At 41.6% G+C, this 20,713-nt stretch overlaps 1 protein-coding gene across 1 annotated transcript in view; it reads right to left on the bottom strand.

Annotated features, from left to right (window-relative positions):
- Positions 1-20,713, bottom strand: part of WWTR1 (WW domain containing transcription regulator 1) — a 128,106-nt gene that overhangs the window by 40,920 nt on the left and 66,473 nt on the right. The window contains exon 2 of the mRNA XM_038417750.2: positions 18,730-18,866. Coding sequence (XP_038273678.1) covers positions 18,730-18,866 — 137 coding nt within the window. The remainder of the gene's footprint in view (positions 1-18,729; positions 18,867-20,713) is intronic.

The following is a 20,713-nucleotide window of genomic DNA, read 5'->3' as shown; positions in this document are numbered from 1 at the left end:
CCTAACAGGGTCCTAGAGCCCAGGCTCCAGCCCAAGGATAAATGTCTAAACTGCAAGTAAACAGCCCCTTAGCCTGAGCCGCACAAGCTCAAGTCAGCTGGCATAGGCCAGCGATGGGTGTCTATCTGCAGTATAGACATACCCTATAAGATAATTTATAACAAATTAAGTGCTTCCCCAGAGAATTACTAGCATTTTGTTAGCAGTTTCCTTTAAAGCAGTGTTTCCCAAACTTGGGACACTGCTTGTTCCGGGAAAGCCCCTGGCGAGCTGGGCTGGTTTGTTTACTTGCCGGGTCCGCAGGTTCGGCCGATCGCGGCGCCCACTGCTTTAAAGGGTCAACACTGCTTTAAAGGGTCAACACCAACATGAAAATCACATTTCCATCCAAAAATGTTTTAAGTGCTGTTTTATCAAAACCCAAGATTACTATAATTGAAAGATGAGAGAATAGAAATATATTTTCTCTATTATTTCAGTTTGTTTACTTTGACATTTTACAGCACATGGTATATAATCAGTTTCAAGATTTGCCCTGTATAGTCAAATAGGTGCTTATCTTGCAATGAAATCAACTTGGGAAAATCTCTGCATGCATGCATGCATGCATACACAAATTACTTCAATGGCAAGTTTCTCCTATTGTTTGTAAGGGTCATCCATAGAGCAACAGGGGAAAGAAACTTTAGGGGGGTGGGAAGAGGAAGGACAATGCAGGTGTAGCAACTGAAACTACTTTGAACTCATTTGTTTGGTGTTGGCTAGATTTCAAGTTGACAGTGTCCCATTAAATTGGCAATTCAGTATAAGAAAGGTAGTTCTCATGTACTACCAATCAATGGATAAACAGCCCGTCTACCTACAAATCTGAGATTTATTTGAAAAAAAGGCCGACCAGCTGGTCTTTCATCAAACTTGGCTTACTATTCAACTTTTCTTGGAATGACCCCAAACTCTTATGGATTTCCTATCTCCTTTCTCATGTGAACCATGTAGTTGACCTCTTTTTTACCAAGTAGGTTACAATAAGACTTTTGAGGCAATATTTAATGCTACTCTCACTTATGGCCTGATCTCACCCACTGAAGTCAATGGAAAACTCCCTTTGATGCCAACCAGCACTGGATCACTCCTTTTCAGTACAAGTATATTCTATACATGGTTGATCTCTAGGATATAATCATATTACAATACAAACACTTATTGTAGTACTTGCTTGATTTCATTGTCACAGTATTAGTTTTTGTTTTTATATATATATTCATTTCCTACTGTTTACTCTTGTTCTATGAACTTTAAGAACAAAATTATTTTTTATAGATGGTTTATGGATCTATTAAGGTTTTACTATGCAGAAAAGAAACAGAATTTGGGTCACAAAGAAGAAAAACCTCACAATTCAAGTATAAACCAGACTACTCAACATGAATGCTGGTTTTAGTCCAGTGATATTCATCAGGCAATCCAGTGGTGTTGTATAACATAAAATGTGCAACAGTATTCTACCCTGACCTATTCCAAAAGGGAAGTTTAAGGCGGCATTTCTAATTTGACTCTCTTATGACGAACAAGTTTGTTTTGCAGAATGATGCAAGCCTGCTCAATGAGCAGCTATTATACAACTTGCCAGCTCAAATGAAAGTGAACAAAATGTATGGGACAAATTGAGACCTGCAGTAAGTAGCTGTAAGTTCATTAGAGTCAATGGAATTGCAGCCACTTAGTCCAGGTCTGAAGTTGGCCCAATGTGATTTTCTTTATCCAATTAATAAGTAAGTTAGATTTTCAGACATTGGCGGAGAGACTTTTAAAATAATGTTCTTTGCTGGATATAAACAAAGCAGAGATCGTTTTGTGGTCAAAAGAATCTGCAAGCAGCAGAAGCCAAATAATGCAGGTGTAAATTATTTCTGACATATATGTCCAACTGATTGTACCAACTTTTATTTATTTCAGTGTCAAGCATCTGAGTGCAGCTGTGGATTTCTTTTCCCCTACTCTGTTTATGGGCAGTCCATAGCCTAATCCACATGAACTCACCAGCATCAGGTGTCACGCAGCACAGTCTGATGAAAAACATATGTCTGCAGAGGTAAAAGAAAAATCTAGCCATATTACAGTTTTGACTTAGTCACGACATTGTGAAGAAAAAAAAGACCAGTCTTTCCCTCCTCTCTCTCTCTCTCTCTCTGCTCCTGCCAACAAAGAACTGCTTGTTTCACTTATTTCCCAGAAACTGCATTAGCCTTCCAACAAGGTCAGCAAAAATGCTGCTTTTCAGTTCAGTGTGCATTTCGTTCCAAAAAAATCTGTAAAGTATTAAACAAAAAAGTTTCACTATCCCATTGCACACAAAGCACCTTCACTCAGCTTTCTGGGCTGAGAATGACCATGTAGAAATTTCTCAACAATTCCAGCTGTATATGTAGAGGGGTCTGTGATTTGTACTTTTAGCAACACTTTCCTGTCTGCATTGCTTCAGGTTTAAAACAATCTTCAAGTATAGCATCAAAACTGAATGTAACACAAAACTGTCTGACAGATCTTTTAGAATAATTGAATAAATACCTGGAGAGTTGGCTTTTCTTTAGCAAAGCTGGTCTTAAAGTGGCAGAGGCTGTTTAGAACTATATCTTAAATTCCTTATCAGTGTTACTAATAACTCTTACTTAAAAATTAATAATAATTATACAAATGCTATTTATTTTCCTCATTTTTGTTGTTTCTCTGCTTTTTGCATTTCATTCTGTTTGGACTAGGAAAATGGACTAGTCAATTCCACTTTCTGGTTCTCTTGTACTAGCACAATGCTGAAATGTTTGGGTTGCTAGCCTTGAATGCTTATATCCAAACAGAAACATGTTTTCATTTAAATTTATTAAATTTCATTTAAAAAAAAAATAGGCTTTGAAAAAAAAATCTAGTGTCTTTTGAACACATTGTTCTTTGAATGTTCCAGGTTCATGCTACTGAAGTTAACTCCTGTTGGTCACTATAGCTTTATAGCTGCTTCTCTGTAAAATGTGAATACATTACTCTCATCTAGTCTGTACTAAATCTGCCTAAATTGCTTCTTGGTGCTTTTAATCTCAAATAACCTGAAAATGTGCTTTCCCAGAAGGAGGGTGGCACACGCCTCATTTCCATGTAGTATGCGGGGTCCTCCAGGAAGGGTTGCACCTCTCATATAAATCATATTTCATTAACCATAAACATCTCCTAACACTATTCACCGCAGCCACATCTGACTCCTGGCTATACATTTTAGGATATCCAATAATCAAAAGTTATTTGAAACAGAAAGCACTTCTACATCGCTGGTGATGTATGGATACAGCCCAGTTGGGGAAAAAAAAATTTCCTCTCAATATTACAGATTTCTAGCCAGATTTAAGCAAACTAAGTCTGGCTAAACATAGACAATTCCAAAACACCAAATATTATGTTGGCTATCACTGAAATACATCTTGCCGGTCTTAAAACCTTAGGCATTTGTGTGGCCTTATCCCTGGAGTCCCATAGCGGTAGTGTAACTGCAATGACATTTTATCATCATTTTCAACAATAGCACAGGTTTCAGAGTAGCAGACGTGTTAGTCTGTATTCGCAAAAAGAAAAGGAGTACTGGTGGCACCTTAGAGACTAACAAATTTATTAGAGCATTGCTCTAATAAATTTGTTAGTCTCTAAGGTGTCACCAGTACTCCTTTTCTTTTAACAATAGCACAGTTACACCGCCTTTTATCACGGCAGACTATGGAAACTTTGGTTCATGCCTCTATTAGTGCTAGAGAGAATTACTGTAACTTTTTATTGCTTGGACTTCCTGGCTGATTAAAAACACTAAAGCAGGTGCAAAATACCATAAACCACATTATTAACAGGCCCAAATTAAGTTACCACAGCCATTGTAGTGGTAGGCCAAATATTTTAGTTCACAAGTGTATTTCTGTAATATAAGCCATTGTTAGTATAAGCTGCTTTCCCTGTTAAAATTTACCCTTTTAACATATAATGTCTTCAACTCCCTAAGAACAATTTATTTAAGCTGCTGAAGCTGTACATCTCAGACCACTGGGCTCATACTTGCTGGTAGACCTTTGCTCAGGGAAAGAGCTCTCTCTCTTTGTAGTGAAATTCTGAAGCTCTCTTCCTCCAGAGTTTAGTGCAGCTCTCTTTCATACAAAGAGGAAGCACGGTCTAATGATCACAGTATAAGACTAAGGGTATGTCTATACTACCCGCCAGATCAGCAGGCAGAGATCAATCCAGCGGGGGGTTCATTTATCGCGTCTAGTTTAGATGTGATAAATCGACCCCCAAGCGCTCTCCCGTACTCCACCACTGCGAGAGGTGCAGCCGGAGTTGACAGGGGAGCAGCTGCAGTCGACTCACAGTGGTGAGTAGGTCTAAGTACATCGACTGCAGCTATGTTATTCACGTAGCTGATGTATAACTTAGATCGATTTCCCCCCCTCCCCCAGTGTAGACCAGGCCTTACAGTTAGTGTGGATATAAAAGTCAGAAGTTCTGGAGTTTGTTCCCGAGTCTGCTACCTACTCTGCTGTGTAAACCTTGGATAAGTCACTTAGGATATGTCTACACTACGAAATTAGGTCGAATTTATAGAAGTCGGTTTTGTAGAAAGCATTTTTATACAGTCGAGTGTTTGTGTGTCCCTACACAAATGCTCTAACTGCATGTAGTCAGCGGACTGTGTCCACAGTACCGAGGCAACAGTCGACTTCCGGAGCTTTGCACTGTGGGTAGCTATCCCTCAGTTCCCGCAGCCTCCACCGCCCATTTGAATTCTGGGTAGAAATCCCAGTGCCTGATGGAGCTAAAACATTGTCGCGGGTGGTTCTGGGTACATATCGTTAGGCCCCCGTTCCCTCCCTCCCTCCCTCCATAAAAGCAAGGGCAGACAATCGTTTTGCACCTTTGTTTCTTGAGTTACCTGTGCAGACGCCATACCACGGCAAGCATGGAGCCCGCTTAGCTAACCGTCACCGTATGTCTCCTGGGTGCTGGCAGACACGGTACTGCATTGCTACACAGCAGCAGTTTATTGCCTTTTGGCAGCAGACTATGCAGTATGACTGGTAGCCGTCATCGACGTAGTCCTGGGTGCTCTTTTAACCGGGCGCCTGGGCAAACATGGGAGTGACTCAGCCAGGTCATTTCCCCTTGTTTCATCTCGTGGCGATTGAGTCCTACCAGCAGTGCGCTGTTTTTTAATTTGCAGCCAGCAGAAGACAATGGCCAGTAGTCATACTGCACCGTCTTCTGCCGAGCACCCAGAAGGTGATGATAGCTAGCAGTCATACTGCACAGTCTGCTGCCAGCATGATGTATAAAGATAGATGAAGTGGCTCAAAACAAGAAATAGACCAGATTTGTTTTGTATTCATTTTCTCCTCCCTCCCTCTGTGAAATCGACACCCTGCTAAACCCAGTTTTGAGTTTTATCCTTAAGGTTTTGAGTTCTATCCTTGAGGCGGCCATTCAGTTTCTCGCAAAGCCACCCCCTTTGTTGATTTTAATTCCCTGTAAGCCAATCCTGTAAGCCATGTCGTCAGTCGCCCCTCCCTCCGTCAGGGCAACAGCAGACAATCGTTCCGCGCCTTTTTTCTGTGCAGACACTGTACCATGGCAAGCATGGAGCCCGCTCAGATCACTTTGGCAATTAGGAGCACATTAAACACCACATGCATTATCCAGCAGTACATGCAGGACCAGAACCTGGCAAAGCGAAACCGGGCAAGTAGGCGATATCAGCGCGGTGACGAGAGTGATGAGTACATGGACACAGACTTCTCTCAAAGCATGGGCCCTGCCCATGTGGGCATCATGGTGCTAATGGGGTACGTTCATGCGGTGGAATGCCGATTCTGGGCTCGGGAAACAAGCACAGAGTGGTGGGACCGCATAGTGTTGCAGGTCTAGGATGATTCCCAGTGGCTGCGAAACTTTCGCATGCGTAAGGGCACTTTCATGGAACTTTGTGACTTGCTTTCCCCTGCCCTGAGGTGCAAGAATACCAAGATGAGAGCAGCCCTCACAGTTGAGAAGCGAGTGGCAATAGCCCTGTGGAAGCTTGAAACGCCAGACAGCTACCGGTCAGTCGGGAATCAATTTGGAGTGGGCAAATCTACTGTGGGGGCTGCTGTGATGCAAGTAGCCAACGCAATCAAAGATCTGCTGATATCAAGGGTAGTGACCCTGGGAAATTTGCAGGTCATAGTGGATGGCTTTGCTGCAATGGGATTCCCTAACTGTGGTGGGGCCATAAACGGAACCCATATCCCTATCTTGGCACCGGAGCACCAAGCCAGCAAGTACATAAACCTCAAGGGGTACTTTTCAATAGTGCTGCAAGCATTGGTGGATCACAAGGGACGTTTCACCAACATCAACATGGGATGGCCGGGAAAGGTACATGACGCTCGCATCTTCAGGAACTCTGGTCTGTTTCAAAAGCTGGAGGAAGGGACTTTCTTCCCAAACCAGAAAATAACCCTTGGGGATGTTGAAATGCCTATAGTTATCCTTGGGGACCCAGCCTACCCCTTAATGCCATGGCTCATCAAGCCATACATAGGCAGCCTGGAGAGTAGTCAGTCAGGAGCTATTCAACTACAGGCTGACCAAGTGCAGAATGGTGATAAAATGTGCATTTGGACGTTTAAAAGCGCGCTGGCGCAGCTTACTGACTCGGTTAGACCTCAGCGAAACCAATATTCCCACTGTTATTACTGCTTGCTGTGCGCTCCACAATATCTGTGAGAGTAAGGGGGAGACGTTTATGGCAGGGTGGGAGGTTGAGGCAAATCACTTGGCTGCTGGTTACGCGCAGCCAGACACCAGGGCAGTTAGAAGAGCACAGGAGGGTGCGGTGCGCATCAGAGAAACTTTGAAAACCAGTTTCATGACTGGCCAGGCTACGGTGTGAAAGTTCTGTTTGTTTCTCCTTGATGAAATCCCCTGCCCCTTGGTTCATTCTACTTCCCTGTAAGCTAACCATCCTCCCCACCTCCCTTTGATCACCGCTTGGAGAGGCAATAAAGTCATTGTTGCATCACATTCATGCATTCTTTATTAATTCATCACACAAATAGAGGGATAATTACCAAGGTAGCCCAGGAGGGGTGGTGGAGGAGGGAAGGACAAGGCCACACAGCACTTGAAAAGTTTAAAACTTACTGAATGCCAGCCTTTGTTACTTGGGCAATCCTCTGGGGTGGAGTGGCTGGGTGGCTAGAGGCCCCCCCACCGCGTTCTTGGGCGTCTGGGTGAGGAGGCTATGGAACTTGGGGAGGAGGGCGGTTGGTTACACAGGGGCTTTAGCGGCGGTCTGTGCTCCTGCTGCCTTTCCTGCAGCTCAACCATATGCTGGAGCATATTAGTTTGATCCTCCAGCAGCCTCAGCATTGAATCCTGCCTCCTCTCATCACGCTGCCGCCACCTTTCAGCTTCAGCCCTCTCTTCAGCCCGCCACTTACTCTCTTCATCCCACCACCTCTCCTCCTGGTCATTTTGTGCTTTCCTGCACTCTGACATTGTCTGCCTCCATGCATTCGTCTGTGCTCTGTCAGTGTGGGAGGACAGCATGAGCTCAGAGAACATTTCATTGCGAGTGCATTTTTTTCGCCTTCTAAGCTTTGCTAGCCTCTGGGAAGGAGAAGATCCTGTGATCCTTGAAACACATGCAGCTGGTGGAGAAAAAAAAAGGGACAGTGGTATTTAAAAAGACACATTTTTATAGAACAATGGATACACTCTCTTTCACGGTAAACCTTGCTGTTAACATTACATACATAGCACATGTGCTTTCGTTACAAGGTCGCATTTTGCCTCCCCCCCGCCTCCCGTGTGGCTAACAGCGGGGAACATTTCTGTTCAGCCATAGGCAAACAGCCCAGCAGGAAGGGGCACCTCTGAATGTCCCCTTGAGAAAAGCACCCTATTTCAACCAGGTGACCATGAATGATATCACTCTCCTGAGGATAACAGAGAGAGAGATAAAGAACGGATGTTATTTGAACGCCAGCAAACATACACTGCAATGCTTTGTTCTACAATGATTCCCGAGTACGTGCTACTGGCCTGGAGTGGTAAAGTGTCCTACCATGGTGGATGGAATAAGGCTGCCCTCCCCAGAAACCTTTTGCAAAGGCTTTGGGAGTATATCCAGGAGAGCCACGAATGCCAGGGCAAATTAATCATTAAACATGCTGGCTTTTAAACTACGTATAGTATTTTAAAAGGTACACTCACCAGAGGTCCCTTCCCTGTCCGGGAGGCAGCCTTGGGTGGGATCGGGGGGTACTGGCTTCAGGTCCAGGGTAAGAAACAGTTCCTGGCTGTCGGGAAAACCGGTTTCTCCGCTTGTTTGCTGTGAGCTATCTACAGCCTCCTCCTCATCGTCTTCCTTGTCCCCAAAACCTGCTTCCGTGTTGCCTCCATCTCCATTGAAGGAGTCAAACAACATGGCTGGGGTAGTGGTGGCTGAAACCTCTAAAATGGCATGCAGCTCAGCATAGAAGTGGCATATTTGGGGCTCTGACCCGGAGTGGCCGTTTGCCTCTCTGGTTTTCTGGTAGGCTTGCCTCAGCTCCTTAAGTTTCACGCGGCACTGCTTCGGGTCCCTGTTATGGCCTCTGTCCTTCATGCCCTAGGAGATTTTGACAAATGTTTTGGCATTTTGAAAACTGGAACGTAGTTCTGATAGCACGGAGTCCTCTCTCCATACAGCGATCAGATCCTGTACCTCCCGTTCGGTCCATGCTGGAGCTCTTTTGCTATTCTGGGACTCCATCATAGTCACCTCTGCTGATGAGCTCTGCATGGTCACCTGCAGCTTGCCACACTGGACAAACAGGAAATTGAAATTCAAAAGTTCGTGGGCCTTTTCCTGTCTACCTGGTCAGTGCATTTCAGTTGAGAGCGCTGTCCAGAGCGGTCACAATGGAGCACTCTGGGATAGCTCCCAGAGGCCAATACCATCTAATTGCGTCCACAGTACCCCAAATTCGACCCAGCAAGGCTGATTTCAGCACTAATCCCCTTGTCGGGATGGGGGTGGAGTAAGGAAATCGATTTTAAGAGCCCTTTAAGTCGAAAAAAAGAGCTTCATCATGTGGACGGGTACAGGGTTACATCGATTTAACGCTGCTAAATTCGACCTCAACGCCTAGTGTAGACCAGGGCTTAAGGTCTGATTTTCAAAGGTGATGAACTCTCACAGACCACACTGAATTTAAAATCAAGCTCTTCACTTTTCTATGCCTCAGTTTCTTGATCCACGTCATAAGGCTAATATTATTTCCCACCTTCAAAGGTATGTTTTGAAGCTTAATTAGTTAGCCCTGGACTACACGGAGATGGGGGTGGGGTGTCAATCTAAGTTATGCAATTGACGTACTTAGACCTACTCACCACGGTGTCTTCACTGTGATGAGTTGATTGCTGCCGCTCCCCCATTGACTCTGCCTGCACCTCTCGTGGCGGTGGGGTACAGGAATTGATGGGAGAGCACTTGGGGGTCAGTTTATTGATAAATCGACCCTGACTGGATCGATCGCGGCTTGCCGATCTAGCGGGTAATATAGATATATCCTTTGTGTGTGTACAGCACCTGAGATGCTCAGCTGAAAAATGTGCTACAAGTGCAAGCAGAAGCACATACAGAACTACCTGTCCTGCCAGTAATTGATCCCTTAAAATATATATAGTGTGCTCTGAAATTCCATCTTCTGAAGCTCCTTGTATAGCATCTGTTTATTTGTGATGCCAGAATCTTGTATTTGATAAGGAAAAATGTGTGAGGAATTATTCCAGGCTGCCATGAACTTAATTTTCACCAGGCCCATTTCTGTGGAAACCCATCTAGTTTCCTCCCCATATTAGACCAGGCTACCTCACCTTTGCATACCCACAGCACTTCTTACCACCTCCCAACAGCTTTCCCTCAATTCTCTAGGTCAGTATGAGTTCACAGTCTCTGGTGATCATCCTAACTGGATGACAATAGCATGTAACTGATGAAGAAAGTGGTAGCAGAGACATAAATAACTTGATCCTGATATGAAAGGAGTATGAGAATATAGAAATTTAGGTTCTCAGGAATGACAGTATTTACACAGTTTTAATACTACATATGTTCACATCAATGCATTTATATTGGTGAATTAATCCTAACAAAATCTGTGAAGAAGGTATTCTCACTGAACAGAATTCCATGAGGCAGCCTTTCTGCAGAAAGACTAGACACCAAAAGTGGAGCTAGTTGGGTCAGATAAACACTGCAGATCAGGGCAGAATTCAGAAGTCTGGCAAAGCACAATAGAAAATATGTTATGGAGGAATAAATATGACAGCAGGAGTAAGAATAAGTAGGCAAGACTGTCTCAACACTGATGCAGGGGGTCTGGGACCCACAGGGACATGGCTCTGCTCCAGTTCCCTCTGGGTGACTCTGCTTCATCTCGCTGACACTTCTGGCCTGCCAGACAGCTCATATGCGACCACAACTTTTGCATTTGCACCCTTCAATCACATCTCAGGGCAAAGATTGCTGAGGCATACAAGCTGTCTGGCATGCCTGAAAAGGAAAATTCCAAGTGGGGAGGGTCAGGCAGGAATTCCATTTCTGGGGGTGCTGCTGCCAACTGTGAAGAAAGAGACAAAAAGGATGGTCTAGGGCACTAGAGATAATGATAGGACCATCCAAAGGGACTACTGTTTTACTAGTTTATTTAGATTGATCCGCACATTTTAACAACACACTCTGAATATGTATATGGAACGCCTAAATAAATAATTAAATCCAGAAACATTTAAAAGTGCCAACAAACTCCTCCCAAACTATCAACCCCAGGACCCCACTTAATAATCCTCAGTCCTCTAGAAAAAGCATAATAGAACAATTGGGCTATTATACCATTATACCAGTATACCATTAAGGTCATAAAATCTAGGCTCCAACAGACCAAAGCAGAAAAAAAAAAAAATCTAGATGTGAGGACTTCTCCTTGAAAAAGAGCTGCCATCAGCTTCTCTCATTCAAAATGGAAGGGCACAAGCTGGAGCTCCTTGGTTACTTGAACTACTGTGACTCCATAAAAGAGAGACATGGTCTCTGAGGAGAGCAGGCCCATGAATATTATGGAATTTTGTAGTTTAAGGCCATGCAGGTCATGGAGCACAGGTATAACAAGCTCCATTTAGAAGATAGACACACAGATTCTGTATTAGTTCTACTTTCAGAATAGCCTTGAGGTGTAGCTCCATGTAGAACAAGTTACAGAGATCCAGCCTTAAACTAGCCAAGGCAAGGATGACTATGGTGAGGTCCACATCTGAAAAAAAAAAAAAAATCAAACCCCCAGGTTGTATATCTGATAACCAACAGTAAGCATATCCTCTCAGATGAAAGTGCCAATATTATCTCTGCCATTCTATAAAAGAACCTCATCCAGCAAGACCTTAGCCACATCCCAATCTCTGATTGTGGATAAGCTGTTTCAAAGCACAAGCCAGCACTACTAAACAGGGGGATTGAGAGAACTGATTGCTGTGGAGCCCCTCATCTTAAGGTCCTCAGAGCACATGTACAATTACCCCAAAAACACTTCGAGTACTCACAGAGAAAGGAAAGGAGTCACTCAGGAACAACTACTCCTCCTCACTTGTCCAGTTGAAAACCATTGGAATACCATTACGAGGACAAAGCAGGTGAAGAGAGCATTTAGAAGCCACTATATCATTTTATTAGTCAAAAAGAAAAAATAATCGTAACACTTTACAAAGTCATTGATGTAGTCTGTCTGCAAAACTATTCATCTGCAGAGTCCTCATAGCCAACTGGTTCCCTTGGCCTTCAAGGGCAAATCATCAAAACAGGCCTCTTGCCCAAGCACTGTGGCTGAGGCCCTGGTGTGTGCACATAACGCCCTATGCAACCATTAGGGATTCAAGGGCAATGAATGCCATTGTCCCTTGTATGGGAGTAGAACTTATGCTGACTTCCTCACCACAAATTATTTAGAAAAAGCAGGCTACAGCAGTTGTTACTGATCACTGCCAACTAGCAACATTCACTGGGAAGTATTTTAGCTCTACAAAAGAAGAAGATAAAGGACTCTCACTTTAAACTGGGAGAAGAGGGAAAAAAGACCATCTGCACTCATGAAACTTCAAAAACTGTACAGGAATGATGAAATTGGGGGTTCAAGACATGGATCAAAGAAAGTTGTGGGAACTTCACTGGGAATGGTGATTTCATTAGTGAGCTATACAAATGGCTTAATGACAGGACATTTCAGCTTCACCTTTCTTGGACAGAGCATTTCAATATGAAGCCCTTCAAACTCAGAGCAACAAAAATGTTCCAGTGGGTCAGAAAGGACTGAGCCATGTAAGAATTCCAGTCATTACATCGACAAAACTATTAATTTAGCACAATAATTATTTTAATTGGTGGGTAATACAAAAGCTCCAAACTTAGGGCAGCATTCACAACTTCAATTAAGGAAAAACTGAGCTGTCTTACATTTTGATGGGGCTGTTCTGAATCCTGAGAGCACTAGTTATGGGAAAATAAAATAGTCCTCCAAATATATCTGGGGCTTATGCAACGTAAGGATGCAAATGACAATATGCCATGTCAGAAAGGTGCAAAGTTATGCCTTGAATAGGGTTAGAGATGTTAAGGGAAGCTCATGCTTGAATATCTGATATTCATAATAAAGTGGACTCTTAAATAACTAGGTAAGAAAAACCTTTAAAAATTTTAAAAAGGTGATTAAAAAGCAAAATTTACTGTAGTTCATCTATGACCTTCTATATCTAAGCATCTTTGGAAGGATAAATCAAAAATTCTAAATAGAATATTAAAGACAGAAATAGAGACTGACTTCTTTTACCAGTCATTTATTCCAACTGTATCTAGCATTTGTAGTACGGCCTCAGTCCGGCAACTGTCAGTACACAGCTGTGTGCCTGTACCCATGCTGAGCCCCACTGACTTCTTTGAAACTTGGCCTAATTTTTGGTTAGACATTTTCTAAATGGCAGCTACTCGGCCATATAAACACAAATTGAATTATATCAAAAAGTGAAACAAGTAATCTGGTGTGTTTTCATTACATTTCATATTAAAGCAATTTGCATAATGATAAATCTGGGCAATATTTAATTAAAGGCCAGATTGTGTTCAGCAACTTCAGTCAGGGCTGTATGTATGCACCAAAGTAGTCCGACTGAAATAGCTCCAAGGAACCAGAGTGAAAATCTAAATGATTCTGTGTGTTGTATGATGCACAGTATAGAAAGAAATCAAACATTCATGAGGGTTTACTTTAAAAAAAAATAATTGCCTACATACAGCCCATAACAATACTCAGCAACTCCAAGGATTGCTATTCCAGGGATGGCTATTAAGGCCACTGCAGATCATATTTCTTTACAACCCCAAGTTTCAAATAATCCCATCGGGGTCACAATTTATATTCAAGTTCCATTTATAAATGGTTTATAAAAGGTTAATAACTGATTAATAGATGTAATGAGCATGATACAGATGTAAGTAATGTCTGTTACACATTATAAGCATCATATTTACCTTTCTGACTATATAACCATCTATTAATCATTTATTAACCATTTATAAACCTCATTTATCTCCATGATAAAGTGATCTCCATGAGCTAAACACTTGGGCAAATTATTAAGAAATAATACAAACAAATAATATACACTTAACAAAGAAGGCTGTACCTGTGCCTAGACTGATGTTAGTTGATAAGAAAAGATAGCAGACTTGTGTCTCTAGTCCCAATGAAGGTATTTGGCAGGATTCATAGCCACGTGTCAGAATGGTTCATTGTAAGCCCTTTTTTATTAGGGCAGATCAGTTTGGAGACCACTTTTAACTCACTCTGGAGTAATATTTTTTTCTTTCAGTCATTTGAGAAAGACAGCTAGTCTTCTTCACCTGATCCATTTATTAGGTCAGACAGAAACTGGATTCATGTGCAGATTCAGCATTAAATAAATGGGGCATATCAAGTGTTGAGGAAAGAAAAAGAAATACTATGTTTCACTGAGGTCATGTCAGCAAAACTTATGTCACTCAAGGGTGTGAAAAAATACACCCCTGAGCGACATATGTTACACCAGCATAAGTGGCAGTGTGCACAACACTATGTCAATGGGAGAGGTTCTCTTGCCAACCTGGCTTACCGCCACTGATTGGGGGTGGTTTAATTATGTCAACAGGAGAGTTCTCTCCCATTGGCATAGAGTGGCTACATGAGAGATCTTACAGTGGTGCAGCTGCATTGGTACAGCTGTGCTGTTATAAGTTCTCTCATGTAGACATACCCTCAGGTCTTCAGAGACACTTCCTTTGCTCCACACCAAATAGAAAAACTTTCATCCTATAATTAGAAAACTCCTCCTGTTAAAGTAATCTGTTCTTTGTACAGCCAGATACTAACAATTTTGGAGACACAAATGAGTGAGAAGTTTAGAAATGCCAGGCTTTAAAAAACCTCTAACATTTGCTAGCCAATTATATTGATTTAAAGATCAAATTCTGCTCTCAGTTATACATGTGCAACTTCATTGACTTCTGTGGAGTTGGACTAACCTGACCTAACATAGAAGCATATATTGGCTTTACATGAGTATGTCTAGAACTAACATGATCATCAAAGAGAGCAATGCCTTCAGTTTTCTATATTAAATAGCATTTATAAAAACAAACTTTTAAAAGGTAGTGAGAGCATCAGAACTGGTAAAGCTATATGAAACCGCAGATGTTTAGCTCATAAATTTACCACATAAACCACAGTTAAAAGGGTGTGTGGGGGAATAGAAAAGGGCTGCAGATTCCTTAAAGTATGTCTTCAAATTTCAATGACCATTCACTATAGATTTCTCTATGTCCGAAGCCACGAGCATATTAGAATGTGCTATCATTTAGTCACATTATTTGCTTTTGATAAAAAGTTTATAAGTGCCTTTGCACATTTCCCAGAAAATATAGCTGAAGGAACGTTATAAACCAGTACAACAAGCTGTACAAAACAGACCTCGTTTTCCATATCATCACAAGAAGCATAGCAAGAAAAACACATGTTAGTAATTGGAAGTGCAGACCAGGTCTCAGACCTGGAATACTTAAACGTCTTGCTTGTAGGTGGCATATCTTCAAAAGAAAAACTTATTTTTTAATTCCTATAGTGGTGAAAAAGGCAACAGACAGAGGCGTAGACTGCTTTTGCTAAAAGGTTAGGAACCAACTATCGCCAGAAGGGTGGTTTATCTTGTTATCCAGTTTTCATTTTTCCTGTGATGTCTGGTAGGATGTTGGCACAATAGCTTCTGGCTCAGGGGCTGGAGCACTATTCCAGCAAACTGCTCATTTAAATGTCTGACATGAACCCAACAAAGCAGGTTTTATAACAACACTGGTAGTGTCACAAACTAGTAAAGGGACATGTCATTTTCCTTTGGCAAAAATAATTTCAAAACAGAGACATCCTGATATGGAACTGAAAACTGGTTATGTGTACTTTGTACTGTCACATCCAGTATCCAGAGTGTGTTTGCATGAGGATAAGTGAAAGTTTTTGGGGGGAAGGTTCAAATCACAATCTTGCAGTCTCTGTAAGTATGAACACTTTCCAAATAGACTAAACTGAATTATTTGTTTTTGTTTTTAAATAAAGTGCTGTTCCTGTTCTTATTTTGTAAATTAACACAGTTTTCTTTTTAAGGATTTTAACACATACATTTCAGTGGTCTATCTAGATCACTACTTGGATTATAAAACCAGAAATCATGATATAGAACCTGATACAGAGCTGAGGAAAGAAAAGAGTTATCCTACTGTGCAGGCAGAACTCCCAAGAACTTGCCGTACCATCTCACAAAGAAGTAGCTAGGCCCAGAAAAAAACCTGTAATTTGTGTTGAAGAAACCACCAAATCGATTAAATTAATGTTGACACTGTGGAAATTAATATTTTTTACTTCTATCGCAGTAGTGCCTAGGCCTAATAACAGGCTAGGATCCTATTGTCCTAGACCAGATATTGGCAACATTTGGCCCACAGCCCACCAGGGTAAGCCCCCTGGTGGGCTAGGCCAGTTTGTTTACCTGCTGCATCCGCAGGTTCGGCTGATCGCAGCTCCCACTGGCCACAGTTCGCTGCTCCAGGCCAATGGGGGCTGCGGGAAGCGGCGTGGGCCAAGGGATGTGCTGGTCACGGCTTCCCGCAGCCCCCATTGGTCTGGAACGGGGGACCGCAGCCAGTGGGAGCCGCAGTCGGCCAAACCTGCAGACACGGCAGGTAAACAAACTAGCCCGGCCCGCCAGAGGGTTTACCCTGGTGGGCCACGTGCCAAACATTGTCGATCCTTGTCCGAGACCCTGTACAAAAACAGAAAAGATTGCTCCAAAATATGTGGGGGTGGGAGTTTGAATGAAGTGTATGGTGTAGTGGAAGTCAGTGGAGTTGTCCCGGGATGAACTTGATCCAAAGTATTTTCCTTTCACTATATTATGGCATCCAAATCCCTTCAAGAAGAAATCACCAACTAAACCAATGGGTGGTGCCCCACCTGGTTTTTATTTTTAATCTCTTGAATCCTCATTAAGACCCCCCACACACATACATAACCTTTAATTTAAAAATACTTTTTTTGTTTTGTTTTGTTTTCTTTTTTAAAGCACTACTTAATGGATTTGACTCTCTGTCTTTCCCCCGAAATCTTTGGGGAAATCCTGTCTTAAAAATTATAATGTGTGGGTTTTTCCCCCTCTTTTTTTTTTTTTTTGGTACTATATAGCGAAGATAAAGGTGGCAACAGCAGCTGAAGGGTTGACATGAACAAAAGAAAAAATGTTCCCATCTTTTTCCTTTTGAGTCTTTATTTTAGGATTGCTATGAACAGAAAGTGAACCACACAAGCTGTGATTTTAAATATGTGCAGAGCAAAGTGTTGGTATTACCATTTAGTGTGACTCATTAGCCTTTTGGAGTTTATTCAGGTTTCTTCTTCAGATGTCCATTCTCCTGACACATCTACTATTGTCCACTGACTTGCATAGCACAACCAACAACAGCTTTGTACTGTAAATATCCAAGCAGTGACAGTTGTTGGGAAAAAAACAAGTGGTGAGAGCATGGGGTGATTTACCTTAGAGGATAGTCATCAGTAAAGTACTTATTATAAACAAAACAAGAAAATGAGTATTGTATAGCTGCCATAGGTAACTCTTTACAACTTAAAGATTTCTGGAGTCTTTTAAATGTGCAAAAAGAGATCCCAGCTGAATTGCATATGCACAGACCATATACACATAAACTCAATGGCCAGTTCTCCACTAAAATCTGATTTATACTCCCAATCAGGACTCTTTGATCTAATTGTCTGACCTAGCGCAAGTAACCTGACCTCTCTATGCTTCATTTTCTCCATATGTAAATGAAATTATATTACTTACCTCTGTAAAGTACTTTAAGATCCTCAGATGAAAGGTGCAGTATAAATGCAAAGAATTATTAATTATTATTATTATTATTATTTCTTAAGCATATAAGCAGGTTTCAGAGTAGCAGCCGTGTTAGTCTGTATTCGCAAAAAGAAAAGGAGTACTTGTGGCACCTTAGAGACTAACAAATTTATTAGAGCATAAGGTTTCGTGAGCTACAGCTCACTTCATCGGATGCATCCGATGAAGTGAGCTGTAGCTCACGAAAGCTTATGCTCTAATAAATTTGTTAGCATCCGATGAAGTGAGCTGTAGCTCACGAAAGCTTATGCTCTAATAAATTTGTTAGTCTCTAAGGTGCCACAAGTACTCCTTTTCTTTTTAAGCATATAAGTAAGGTTTTTCTTTCCATTTTTAGTTTCCTCTTAAATCTTCATGGCTGTTATATTCACTAAGGCTCAGATTCAGCAAAATCGGGAGGACTTAAGCACATGCTTAAAGTTAAGTACATACCTAAGTGCTTTGCTGAATCAGCAGGTACCTAAGTACGCAAGCCATTCAGCAAAAGTCTTCAGGTTGTTTGTTTTTTTCATTATTGAAAATCTAGTATTTAAACTGTTTCTTTTAAAATCCATTCCATTTGTAAGTGGTTCTCACATCCCTCCACCTGACATTGATCTATGTAAATAGAATAGCTTTTATTTTGAAAGCATTTAAGCAACTGCTGCTGCAGAATCTAACAATCTAATACATGCAATGGCCTGAGAATAACCTTTGACTTGATCAGATAGAGGAAAGGCTCAAGGCAGATTTCTTCTACCAGAACTTTGTACTGCAGCTTTGAGAATGATAAAATGTAGTCGTGGTGAAGGCATATTTTATAGTACACTTGAATGGAAAAGTATTGGGGTGATATATTTTTCTGTCCTCCTCAATAGCACAAAAGGGATTTGCCATGGAGGTTCCAAAACAAAAAGCCTCTTGACGATGTCAGAACCTTATCTCAAGCAGTAACAATGTTGTTATTCCCTTGTTCCCGAGATTAGAAAGAGAAACAATAGACAGAGGAAATGGGGACTATACTATTTGGCCTGATGACAGGATCACTGATGTTCACAGTTACCTGCACTCAAGCAAAAAGTACATTGGAAAATGGTAGTATAATAACCAGCCAGTTCCACTCTTTTTTTTTTTTTAAGTTAGGAAATGACTTGCAATACTTACCCAGATTTGGCTGGGACATTGCCAACGATCTCTGCGGCACTGGTGTGGAAGTTGCTGCGGGATGATGGTTCATATGATTTAGGGGCTGATTCATAGTCTTTCGAGGGTCTTGCCATGTTGTAATTTTTTCAATATGACTGCAAAAGGGAAAGAAAGGGAGATCAATTTAAAAGGAAAACCTCAGGCATACTATGCAGATTGTCAGAGCATAGGAGCCATAAAAGGAACTAATTATTCCTCAGGTCCTTCATTTATCCACCCCTCTTGATTCACCGCAATCCATTTATAAACACCTATAATGCTGTCCTTTACTTTTACTCTTGAACGAATTGCGGCCCTCCAGTCTTCTATCTGCTGTGACACCACTTTGCTTACCTTTCCTTATGGGTCATCTTCACGAACTTAGACAAATGATGGCACTCACAATGATGTCTTTGACAAGTTAGATGTCTTCAAGTCACCAAGAACTGATAAAACACAGCCTAGAATACTCAAGGAACTGACTGAGGAGATATCTGAGCCATTAGTGATTATCTTCAAAAAATCACAGAAGATGGGAGAGATTTCAGAGGACTGGAAAAGGGAAAAATATAGTGCCAATCTATAAAAAGGGAAATAAGAACAACCTGGGGAAATACAGACCAGTCATCTTAACTTCAGTAACCAGAAAGATAATGGAGAAAATAATTAAGGAATCAATTTGCAAACACCTAGAAGATAAGACGACGAATAACAGTCAGCATGGATTTGTCAAGAACAAATTGTGTCAAATCAACCTAATAGCTTTCTTTGACAGAGTAAGAAACATTGTGGATTGGGGGAAGCGATAGATATAGTATATCTTGACTTCAGTAAGACTTTTGATGCTGTCTCCAATGACTTTCTCATAAACAAACTAGGATAATACAACCTACATGGAGCTACTATAAGGTAAGTGCATAACTGGTTGGAAAACTGTTCCCAAAGAGTAGTTATCAGTGGTTCACAGTCAAGCTGAAAGGGCATACTGAGTGGGGCCCCTCACAGGGATCAGTTCTGGGTCTGGTTCTGTTCGATAGCTTCGTCAGTGATTTTAGATAATGGCATAGAGAGTACACTTATAAAGTTGGAGGACAATACCAAACTGGGATGGGTTGCAAGTGCCTTGGAGTATAGGATTAAAATTCAAAATGATCTAGACAAACTGTAGAAATGGGTCTGAAGTAAATAGGATGAAATTTAACAAGGACAAATGCAATGTACTCCACTTAGGAAGGAACAATCAGTTGCACACATACAAAGTGGGAAATAACTGCCTAGGAATCGCAGAAAAAGATCTGGGGGTCACAGTGGATCACAAGCTAAATATGAATCAACAGTGTAACACACTTGCAAAAAAAGCAAATATAATTCTGGGATGTATTAGCAAGAGTGGTGTAAGCAAGACAAGATAAGTAACTCTTTCGCTCTACTCGGTGCTAATTAGGCCTCAACTGAAGTATTGAATCCAGTTCTGGGCACCATATTTCAGGAAAGATGTGGACAAATTGGAGAAAGTCCAGAGAAGAGCAACAAAAATGATTAAAGGTTCTCTACAATTTTCACAGAATCATAGAAATGTAGGCTGGAAGGGACCTTGAAAGTCCAAACCCCTTGAGATAGCCTCAAGAAAGCCTAGATCATCCCTGCAAGGTATTTGTCCAACCTGCTCTTAAAACCCCCCAACAATGAGGATTCCACAACCTGCCTTGGAAGCCTATTCCAGAGCTTAACTACCCTTATAGTTAGAAAAAGTTTTTCCTAATCTAAATCTCCTTTTCTGCAGATTAAGCTCATTCCTTCAGTGGACATGGAGAACAATTGATCACAGTCCTCCTTATAACAGTCCTTAACATACCTGAAGACTCATCAGTAAGGCTATGATTTAGTCATGGGTATTTTTAGTAAAAGTCATGGACAGGTCACGGGCAATAAACAAAAAGTCACAGCCAGTGACCTGTCCATG

The sequence above is a fragment of the Dermochelys coriacea genome, chromosome 9 (assembly GCF_009764565.3).
Source record: "Dermochelys coriacea isolate rDerCor1 chromosome 9, rDerCor1.pri.v4, whole genome shotgun sequence".
Classification (NCBI taxonomy): domain Eukaryota; kingdom Metazoa; phylum Chordata; order Testudines; family Dermochelyidae; genus Dermochelys; species Dermochelys coriacea.
The sequence above is the reverse complement of the archived record's forward strand: the minus strand, read 5'-3'. Positions and strand labels throughout refer to the sequence as shown.